The sequence below is a fragment of the Triticum urartu genome, chromosome 1 (assembly GCF_003073215.2).
Source record: "Triticum urartu cultivar G1812 chromosome 1, Tu2.1, whole genome shotgun sequence".
NCBI lineage: Eukaryota > Viridiplantae > Streptophyta > Magnoliopsida > Poales > Poaceae > Triticum > Triticum urartu.
The window spans coordinates 136,360,313-136,371,617 of record NC_053022.1 but is presented as its reverse complement, the minus strand read 5'-3'; the positions used below and the strand labels follow the sequence as shown (position 1 = coordinate 136,371,617).

The following is an 11,305-nucleotide window of genomic DNA, read 5'->3' as shown; positions in this document are numbered from 1 at the left end:
TCCAAGAAACGACCCCAGGGCTCAACATATAAATAGAGGGGCATGGCTAGCACCCGAAACACATTAATATTCACCAAGCCGTGTGTCGGCAACTCCACCCCCTCTAGTTTATCCTTCGTCATAGTTTCTGTTATGCTTGTGAAGCCCTGCGGAGATTGTTCTTCACCACCACCGTCACCACACCGTCGTGTTGCTAGAACTCATCTACTACTTCGCCTCTCTTGGTGGATCGAGAAGGCGATGACATCATCGAGCTGAACGTGTGCTGAACGCGGAGGTGTCGTTTGTTCGGTACTTGATCGTGACAAATCGTGAAGGTGTACGACTACATCAACCGCGTTTATAAACGCTTCCGCTTAGAGATCTACAAGGGTATGTAGATGCTCTCCCCCTATCGTAGCTATACATCTCCATGGATAGATCTTGCGTGTGCGTAGAACTTTTTTGTTTTCCATGCAACGTTCCCATCAATCCCCACTCTCATTGAAAGATTGGGTCGCCATCATAAGACTACCACCTGAAGCAACACGACGGGCAATGAGAACTACGACGACGCCTTCAAGAAGGGAACGAGTTTCGTCGCCGCTGGTCCGTCCGAAGATAGAGCAGGTTTTCACCCCGACCACCATTCACCGCCACCAAACGCCACACCTCGAATACCACGCCGCCCACACGGCCATGGCAACCGGGCAGCACCAAAGCCACGGGCTCTGCACATGAGCCTCGCGGACCCACCACCAAGGCCGCCGCCTCGGCATCCAATACCTGGACACCACCTCACCTAAGATCCGCCGCTACCCCAACCAAAGACACGAGCGGAAAGGACCCGCCTTTCGCACCCCTAGGCTGCCGCAGTGCCGAGACCCAATAGGCCGGCCAAAACTGGTCTCCATCGCCCCGTCCTGCGGCACCGGGCGCGAGATGACCTCGGTTCTGCTGCCGGACGCAAAACAAGGTCAGTCCTACTGCTGGGCGCGAAACGAGCTCGGTCCTACTGCCGGGTGCGAGACAAGTGATGGACCATAGTTGGGGGAGGGCCAACCATCGACGAAGATAGCGGACGAACGACTGAGAAGAAGGATTGAAGGTCGACACATGCGGTACACCGACGGGCCGACGCCAGAGATGTCCATCCGCCGCCGTGAACGACCCAAACCACCGCCATGAGCCACCACCACACCGTGGCAGCCCACATCCATGTCGGGACCCCTAGAGGGAGCCTTGTGCCGCCGTACTGACCTGCACCACTGGAAGAGGCCAGCCCAGCCGCAGACGCCGTCGACCACCCCACCATGGCACGCCCCCGCTCCGGCCACCTCCAGCACCCAAGGACCGCTGAAGACGACCGGACCACGCCGCCTCAGCCCGCGCCGCCCGCGAGAACAGCCAGTCGGAGGAGCAGCCCGCCAGATCTGGATCGGACCACCACAGCCCCGACGCCGCCCACCCTACGCAGGCACACTCCACTAACCCAGCAGCCCCCACGCGCCGCCACCGTCGCCGGGACGACCGTCGTGGTCGCGCCGCCGCGCCCTGCCCAGCGTCGCGCATACATCCAAGCGCCTGCCCGCGCCAATTGGCCCCGCGCGAAGGGAGAAGAAGGTCCGCCGACGCCTGCCAGCAAGCCTTTGCCCGGCGGCGCGCTCCGGGGGAGTGGGGAGGGGGGGGGTGTCCTTGCGGAGGGGGTTTCGGTGGGAGCCTTGTGTTTCTCCACCTTCCCTACCTCTCGGGCACCCCAAGCCCTCCCATATTTTTCCAGATCGAGAGAGAGGCTGAAGGCGACGGCGTGTTGCATGCTGCAGCACAGGGAGCCGGCGCTGGCGATGAGGTGGACGAGGGATGGAGAAGGGAGCCGGCACTGGCTGGGCGGACAGTGGACGGCGGGGTAGCCGGGAGCCAACGCTGGCTGGGCGGACAGTGGAGGGCGGAGTAGCCGGGAGCCGGGGAGAAGCGCCGGCACAGTCGAGGCGGCTGGAGCCATGGACAAGCACGGTGAAGGATGGCGTGGTGAGGAAGGCCCGGCTGGCTCTACTACTGGAGCTCATGCACGGGTGCGTCCAGGCAGTCGTCCCTTCGTGCTGTTGTTGGCCTTTGTGCTGCCGCCGGAGGTTGCCGTCTTGCCGACCTGTTGTTGTTGCTGCCGTGTATTGCGTGCCTCTGAAGATTGAGGAAAGAAGATATCATTTTTTTTATATGTGCTGCTGTTGTGTGCTACTGTTGAGAAATATTGAAACAGTTTTGGAGCAAATTTATTCACAGATAAGAGACATTGGGCTAAATTTGTTTGCTCTATTGTGTGTGGTTACTGCTATGCATTGTGTGCTCCGGAAGAAGTGAGATATTGAGAAAAGGTGTGGCTAGGTCTCAATAACTCAGACTTAACCAAGTCTTAGCATGTAAAGAAGAAAAAAGAAAAGGTTAAAAAGAAAATTTTCACGGATCTCCATACAAGATCTTATGAATATAGCACAAGTCTCAGTCGACTGAGATTTAACAATCCCGATTGAAACATACAGCTACTGCCATTGATTGTTTTTTATTGATGTTAGCCGATGTAGAGTGATAGAAAACCAACATTTTTTTCTAGAAAAATCGATTTTTTTTAATCTTTTGCAGACTTCGATGGATGAATAGAGATAACTCACGATCCAGTAATAGGAGCCGAGCTTGTTATTAGAGAAGAGTCCATAATTTCTTCCATGCGAATTAGAAAGAAGATTCGAACTGATCTCAGAGTTCTCTTCAATGTCGTTTGAGTTATTATTTGAGAACATGTGAATAAGTTTTGTGCAAGGAAGACGTCACAGTGAAGAGCAGTGAAGAGCGGCACAGCAAAGCGCGTGTATAGATCTAGTATGCTCTTTTATCTCATTTTTTTCACGAATACGCAAGCTGCGTATTTTTGTATTGATAGAGGGAGAAAGTAGCATGAGATTACAACGCATACAGGGCCATGTACGCAGAAGGCATGGTGCACGAGCGTAAGAGCAAACTAGAACAAGGGGTCTGCTCAGCCCTAGGTGTCTAAACTAGCAACTACTCGCCAGGGATGATGTTAAGTAGCCCTTTGGCGCCTGCCTTTGCCCATAGGCGCGCCTCGTCTTTGATGGTGTCGGAGATCAGGGTGAGCGAAGGAGTGGCTCGGTCGAAGATGCACGCGTTACGGTGTTTTCAAAGCCACCACGCCATGAGGATGATGAGGGAGGATAGGCCTTTTCGCACGAGGGCCGACGAGCGGTCGAGGCAGGAGGACCACCAGGTTTGGAAGGGGGTGTCTTCAGTTGGAAGGTCGGCGGCCATGCAAGCCCAGCCGAGGATCTCATGCCAAACCTGACAGGAGAACGAGCAGGCCGCGAGGAGGTGATGCATGGACTCGGGTTCTTGATCACAAAGCGCGCACGTGTCCTCGTACGGCAAGCCGTGATGGGCGAGCCGTTCCGCGTTCCAGCAGCGGTGTTGCATGGCAAGCCAAAGGAAGAACTTGACGCGAAGAGGCGCCCATGGCCGGCAGGTGAGACGCCAGTGAGGATCTTCGCACGTGCCAAAGAAAAGCGCCTTGTAGCAAGAGCTCGCCGAGTACGTGGCGGAAGCTGTCCAGCGCCAGGAGAGCACGTCTGGCGTGGAGGAGAGCGGCGTGTGGCGCACCAGGCGCCAGAGGTCGACGTATTGCACCATGGCCGCCGGGCCAAGTGCGCCTCGAATGTCATGGACCCAGGAGCGTAGGTGAAAGCCGTCGCGCACACTGCGGTCTTTGCGGAGGCGGCGCGGGATGAGTGTGTAGACGAGAGGGGCGATCTCCGCTACGGATCTGCCGTTGATCCAGTGGTCGGTCCAGAAGCAACAAGTGTCGCCCGAGCCAAGCTGACAGCTTGTGGAGGCACGGAAGATGGCGTTCACGTCGGTGTCGTGAGGTACGGAGAGGTGGCTCCATGGCCGCGAGGGGTCCGTGCGCTGGAGCCATAGCCAGCAAACGTGCAGAGACAAGCCCATGCGGTAGATGTCACGGATGCAAGACCGTCGAGGGAGATGGGGCGGGACACCCGCTGCCAGTTGACATGGCATTGGCCTCCGTTGGCCTCCTTGTGGCCCGCCAAAAGGAATCCATGGATGATCCAATTCACCTTCTTGATGGCCGTTTTGTTGAAGGCAATGGCCGTGAGGAAATGCGTGGGGATGGCGCAGAGGACATGCCGCACGAGGGCAAGGCGATCACCTTGAGAGAGCATGGAGGCGTGCCAGGTGGATAACTTGCTGCAGAGCTTGTCGAAGATCGGCTCCAAACTCATCGAGCAGGTCTTGCGGACGGCAATGGGCAGCCCGAGGTAGGTGATGAGGAAGTGTGCCACGGGACACTGCATCTCGGAGGTGATCGGGGCGATGTGATCGTCAATGCACTGGATCGGGGTCGTCAAGCATTTGTTGAAGTTGGTGTGCAGCCCAGAAGCCCTGCCAAAGACATGTAGGAGGGTGTGCACGGCAGCAATGTCATGGCTGTCCGGATGACAGAAAACGACGACGTTGTCCGCGTAAGATATGCTGAAAACCCCCGTCACACAAGGCCTTACTTACAAGGTATTACCTTCGTCCTAAATTCTTGTCTTAGATTTTTCTAGATATGGACATATCTAACATTAAAACATGTCTAGATACATATGCCTTTAGACAAATCTAAGACAAATAATTTGGGACAGAGGGGGTACTTCTCAGCGTTGGCACCATGGAATGCCCATCGTTTTGACGAACAAACAAGCAGCTACTCAAGTCATGCATCTCCTGAATCATCATCAAAGTAATCTCTACAGAAGAGCAATAGAGTGCTTCAGACTGCTAAGGAATGTACTTTCGTTTTCCCTTTTTATCAAGCGGGCAGATGATATCTCCAATTGTGTCCCATTACAATATTGTTTCGCCAACCATTTCCACATTTTGAGCTAACCTGACATCTAAAGCCAACATATGGTAAGTTTCTCCATATAATTTGAGATAAGTTACGATATGGATTAATAGTGACGACACATCTTCAGTGACCCAACACAATCCAATGCCGATAGTTTATGTCAACAGCTAATTGGGTTATTGCACAGAACAATTGATGGTGAATTGAGTATTACAGAAACAGTTGGCATTGGAAAACAGGAATGATCGTGGACCAAGATTTCAAGCGAAGTTTTATCGAAACGAGAGACCAAAAGGATTTTCATGGCACCGAAATAGTTTCATTTTTTGTACTGTGCATGGATCCACATTTAATCAAGTATAACATTTGTCCGATCTCATCTCCGTGGATGATTAACAAGGGGGGACAAAGTTAACCAACAAAGAAACAAGAACATACATTTTTAGCAGTGTTAAGCACCCTTTTGTTGTTTCTGTAGATGATTGGGTAGATACAACAAATGGTAGCTGCTCCTTCCCTGCCCAAATTAAGGGTAAGGGGGGTACTCAGACACAGTGAATGTTAAGACCCAGATAATTGCTGCAATGCAACAAAGGAATCAAGTAGGTATTGCAAAACGACATGCTTCTACAGTCAATGTACCAGAACACTCGGCGCTCCAAAAAAATGCTACTTTGAATGAAGTACATACTTGTACCTTGTTCTGAAGGGAACAAAAGAGTGTTGCTCAAGTCTTCCATACATCTGCATTACAATTTTTACATTTCAACTATGCATTCAGAAGTATTTTCATCAAATAAAACAATTATTTGCAGGAATCAATGTGAAGGACTAAACAGGGTGCTGATCTAGCAATGTGGATTGACAACTGAGTGTGGCAATCTTTAGGAAAGAACAATTATCATAGAGTATTTAGTTTAATACCATAAATTCTACGTCACATATTCGCATGCAACAAACTTCTGAAAGCAGTGATTGCAACATATGATATGAAACACACACACTTCTGACGCTACTAACAGATAAAAAAGAGACAGTAGATGCGATGAGAATATGGGATACCTCCCATCCAGTCCATTCAGCTTGCTGTCACGAGTGCTTCGCCAAATTTGATAGAGTATTGGAATTTGGAAACTCTATCTTCACTCCAGGCAGATGATAAGTGAAAGTTCACTGAACTGTGTAGGTATACCGAATGATGGCAGTATGTAGACTGCACCAATCCTGGACCCAGACCATGACCCAACTCACGTTTATCAACTGATGGTGAGACAACAAGAACCAGATTCCAACAAATTCAAGGCCAGCAGAATTCATCCAAAATTATGCTCCCATGTAACCATGCCGGGGCTAAGCCCAAGACAAAGTAGTTTCTACAACAAGTGAACCGTTTAAACAAGATCTCCATTCAGTTTCCAGCAACAAATGAACTGAAGATGCATATGTCCTAGTGCTAGCAACACACTTTTTATCATCCATCACTGAAAGCATCCCTAAACATGCCCCAGTATGCCCCTTCTCATGTAGGCAATCAATTAAAAGTTTCCAGACAACCTCATCATAGTTGTACCCTAAGCCAAGTATATCACTGAAAATTGATACAGCCATCCCATGATCTCCACTATCACAAAGGCCAGAAAGGAGAAGGCAGCATGACTTTAGCCCTGGCTGAAAGCTCTGATGGGCCATCGATCTAAATTGCTCGCATGCTTCCCTGTACATCTTTAAGTTACAATAGCAACCAAGTAGATAATCAGACATGTCTTCATCCAACAGAACGCTGTTTCCCTGCATTTTTAGCAACAGCCATTCCACCTCCTCCAGTCGACACTGATTACACAATCCCCTCAGCAGTGCCTTGTATGTGCTAATGCCAGGAGCAGCATCAGATTTACACATCTGTTCAAAAAGCTCCTGCAGATTTCTCACATCTACCATCTTCCATACTTTTTCATTATCAAATGCATCACTATCATCCTTGTTACACATATGATTAAGCAATATCGAATATGTTGTACAATTTGGATCAATAGGGACAGAAAGCATCTTCACATGTGCAAAGAAGGCTTTCTCCATCAGGCCAGCATCACTATACGCCTTTATGATAGAGTTATATGTTTCCACATCTGGAGAAACACCTGCTTCATGCATTTCAACAATAGCCACGTCTATATTTTCTTCCTTCCTTGCACCCTCAAACCAGTCTGTACTGATTTTCAGTGTATATGTCTGTTTGTCAGGTTTGCAACCAGAAGATATCATTTGCTCATACATCTTGGCAGCATCTGCATGCTTCTTGTCCCAAAGCATTTGCTTGATCAGAATGTTAAATGTACAAGTTGTTGGTTCTATCCCCTGCTTCTTCATCTTGTCTAGTAAATCTATAGCCCTATCCAATCTTTTCACTTTGCACAGACCATCAATAAGGGCGTTGTAGGTGTGAACATCAGATATACAGTCCTCTGAAGCCATCTTCTCCATCAGCCCAAAAGCAGAATCAATATCACCTACTTGGCAATATCCATGAATCAGTGAATTATATATGACGCTGTGTGCCTTAATACCTTTCTGAGGAAGACAAGAAAAGAGAGAATGAGCCTCCTCCAGTCGACCTTGCTCACAATGAGCATCTATAAAGATGGCATAAGTTTGTCGATCTGGAAGAACGCCATAATCCTCCATCAAATCAAGCAACCGGAAAGCAATCTTCATTTCACCCACGCTACACTGACCAGATATCAGCGAGTTGAATGTAACAGTATCCGGCGACAACCCAGCCCCAACCATTTGTGTCAAGAAGGCCATCGCTTGATGCACTTTACCACCGCAACAGAATCCATGGATCACCACATTAAAAATTTGGACATTTGGGTTGACCCCATTCTTCTTCATCAACTGCAAAACATCAAGAGCAGCCTTCATATCACCAACCTTACAATACCCATCAATCAACACATTGTAAGTGGCAACTCCAAGAGCAACGCCCTTCACTAAGGCTTCACACAACACCTTGGCACGATGCTCCACTTTTCCATGCTTCCACAGACCATGGACAACTATGGTATATGTCCAGCAATCTGGAGCACGCTGCTGCATCTCCATTTTCTCCAACAACTTGGTCACATCATCGAACCTCCCCTCCTGACAAAGTCCGCCAATCAAGGCATTATAAGTCACGACGTTTGGCACCACACCCTTATCGACCATCTCACCCAACAAAGCCTCGGCGTCCCCGACACGCCTAGCCTTGCAGAGCCCATCGAGCAGCACAGTGTATGTGTGCACGCCGGGTTTGCACCAGCCCCTCGACATTTTAGCAAACACCCTACAGGCATCGTCAATGCGCCCCACGGCACACAGGCCCTGGATCAGGATAGTGTAGGAGTGTCTGTCGTAGTAGGCACCCCAACGGCGTGGCATCTGCACGAACAAACCGCACGCAGCTGTGAGGAGGCCGGCCCTGCAGAGGCCGAGCATGAGGCAGTTGTAGGTGAAGGTGTCCGGCGCGAACCCCGCCTCGTGCATCCGAGCCAGAGCGGCCCTGGCGTCGGCGAGGAGAGCGAGCTTGCAGTGCGCGCTGATGAGCGTGTTGTAGGTACAGCGATCGGGAGGCGCACCGGACTTTAGCATGGCGCCGAAGGAGGCCAGGAGGTGCGCGAGGCGCGGCGCCTCACTGCCCCTGGAAGAATATGCGATGAGGGCGGCATTGTGGGATCGGACGTCGGAGGGGTCGAGGCGAGGGGGGTCCAGGTCGGGAGGGGATGGAACGGCCGCCGCTGCGGCAGAGGTGGAGAAGCGGAGGGCGTCGATGGACTCCGCCACCGCCACCGCCGGCGGCGGCGAGAGGCGGCGCATAATTGGTGGGAGTTTAGTGATGGGAAGCGAACGATCGGATCTGGGGACGAATCAGGGGAAGATGCTGGCTGAATTGGTGCGAGATGATAGTTCCGTCTCTCCCTGGTTCACCCAGGCAAACCTGGCCAAATGGGCCGGCCCGGCCCGGCACGGCATGGCCTGGGTTAAACGGGCCAGGCACGGCATGGCCCGGGCAGGCACGCTAAGTACTCGGGCTGTGCCGGGCCAGCACGCGTGCTGGCCTCCCAGGCCCAGGCACGGCTCATGGCTAAACGTGCTGGCACGTAGGTCCGATTGGCACGTTTACGTGCGAGGAGGCAGGGCGCACAGCGCTGGCACGTCGTTCGCGCATGCTAGCTGTCTCGTGCGAAGGCATGCATGCACGCCTGCAAGACTGTAAGGCTCACTGCTACGTAGTAGTAGCACACTAGCGCATGATTTTTTAAAAATTTCACTAGCACACGCATAGCAGTAGGCAGTAGCACAAATCAACAATAGCTCGATTGGTTTTTTAGACGACCCCCGCTGTCGCGCTAGTTGTGCCGTGCGGGGCTGGCCCGTTTGGCCAGGTATGCACCCAGGACGTGTTTGGTTGCTTTCACTGCTCCCCTCTTAGTCAGGCTGAGCACGGCCCGAGTAAGCAAAAATAGGGTCAAAAACATAGATGACTAGTTGATTGGTTGTCTGTATTGGGGTTTTGTCATTAAGATGCAATTTTTACTCGGCATTTGATTGCATACATGCATATGATTATCAGCGTTAACAACAAAACTTAACAGTCATCGGGTTAGGCTTGACATTTCGTCAAACACTCTGAGCATGTCGGAACTTTCACTGCCCATCGTGCCCACCATCAGCTCCCGGTGACCGTGGACGCGCCCGACTCGCTGTCGTGGCCGTGGCTGCGCCCGGCTCGTTGCCGGTGAGGAGGCGCATCATGTGCTGGTGCGCGGGCGGGCCATGGAACCACCACTCGAGGTCCGACGCGAGGAGGGAGTGGACGGTGGCGTGGTCGCGGTTGTTGAGTGCCTTGTAGATGTGGAGCACGAGGAACTTGTTGCGCTGCTCCTCAGTCCCGTGCCCGCGCATGGAGGCGAACCCGCCCTCCAGCTGATCCAGGTTAGCCAGCTCCTCCCGAGGTTTTCGGCCGCTCCTCCTGTCGGAGACGAAGAAGAAGACGGCGACGGCGGCGGTTTGATATCGACTACTTGATGCTCGTGGTCCGCTCTACGAGGTGCTGGATCCGCTCCCCTGCTCCCATGGCGGACGGGATCGCACTGGAGTAGAGGGAGAAAGAGGGGATTGAGGATTAGGGAGGGTGAGAGGGATTAACTCGAGACACACGTCTCCAGAGAGCCACCCACGTGCGCCTCGAAGCATCGCCCGGGTCTGGCTCTGGGGAAACTGCTGATTCGGCCGTTCCCAATGGGCCAGGCCTAGGGGTGCTTTAAGAACCGTGCTATGCGGGCTCAACAGTGTGTGCGATGAACCAAACAACCGAGGTCCAAAAAGATGCTGCATCGTGTGGCCCTGGTTGGGCTCGATGCTGGCAACCAAACTCACCCCGAGAGGTGCAGGCTGAACGGGATTCTCTGACTTTGTAAATATTGCCAAACACGTTGTGGGTGGCTGACGCCAACAAATTCCTATCTTTTCTGAGCGAAAAGCAATTCATAACCTTTTTTGAAGCGAAGACATGCATGTAGTTGTACTTAGGGCTTATTAGGGTATCTCGGTTCTGGCCTGGGCCTTCTTGGGCTTCGGTATTTGCCCCACTTTACAAGCCTCGTATCCTTAAAAAGGGTTACTTTGCGTGATGGTTGTTCCAATGGCAAGTGGCCTCAACCCCACCCGTCAATCTCGGGGGAAAGGGAGGGGCAAATTATCAAAATGAAAAGTAAAGTGTGGGTTAAGATTCAATTTCTTACTTTGATAGTGAGACGTAGTGGACGATCCAATGCTTTCTTCACGGACGGGTGAACAATATGATGGATGCAACTGCGTCTGGTACTTGAATGTTATTTTTTAGGGTGTGGCACACTTTATTTGAATGAAATGGTTACATCACAAAAGCAAGTTAGCTAAGAGAAAAATTCGAGGATCTCCATCCCAATAAATTACATAGTTCGAACCATACTAGTGTGCCACTTTGTTCACCTTCCTTGGGCAATGTGCAAAAGATATCGAGCTCACTAAGGGCAATCTCAAAGCACTCAACGAGAACAGCAAACTAGGGTTCCAAATCTCTGTTTCCCTGTTGCAAGCTTGTATGATTTCGAGACAATCTGATTCAAATGTGGCCATTGAACGGCCAAGACGATCCAGCATCAGTAATCCATCTCTTGTCGCCATTATCTCCGCAGTCTAGAACATGATCGATTAAGGTGGTTGAACCTGTCGTCGCCTCACCCAGATGATTACAAAGAACATTTGTTTTAGCTCACTGTAACGCCCTCGATGCGGCTATATCTCCCACGTGTTGAAGCACGACTTAGAGGCATAACCGCATTGAAAGCAATGTCGCAAGTGAGGTAATCATCACACAACCCATGT

The 11,305-nt window shown here is 51.5% G+C and overlaps 2 protein-coding genes across 7 annotated transcripts; both read right to left on the bottom strand.

The window, feature by feature from the left end:
• Positions 1–4,549: 4,549 nt before the first annotated feature.
• Positions 4,550–8,861, bottom strand: LOC125551743 (pentatricopeptide repeat-containing protein At5g65560-like). Of its 6 annotated transcripts, XM_048715073.1 has the most exons (4): positions 5,960–8,861; positions 5,595–5,641; positions 5,336–5,414; positions 4,550–4,943 (listed from the first exon to the last, which is right to left on the bottom strand). In XM_048715073.1, the coding sequence occupies exon 1, from the start codon at positions 8,750–8,752 to the stop codon at positions 6,248–6,250; it is 2,505 nt and encodes an 834-aa protein (XP_048571030.1). In that variant the 5' UTR covers positions 8,753–8,861; the 3' UTR covers positions 4,550–4,943; positions 5,336–5,414; positions 5,595–5,641; positions 5,960–6,247. The 6 variants fall into 6 exon arrangements, with proteins under 6 accessions (XP_048571030.1, XP_048571011.1, XP_048571028.1 ...); XM_048715054.1 differs by having other exon boundaries at positions 5,336–5,641; XM_048715071.1 differs by lacking the exon at positions 5,336–5,414.
• Positions 8,862–9,583: 722 nt separating this feature from the next.
• LOC125532770 lies at positions 9,584–10,273 on the bottom strand. Its single transcript, XM_048696692.1, has 2 exons — positions 10,251–10,273; positions 9,584–9,956 (listed from the first exon to the last, which is right to left on the bottom strand). The coding sequence occupies exons 1-2, from the start codon at positions 10,271–10,273 to the stop codon at positions 9,584–9,586; spliced, it is 396 nt and encodes a 131-aa protein (XP_048552649.1).
• Between the last annotated feature and the right edge of the window lie 1,032 nt (positions 10,274–11,305).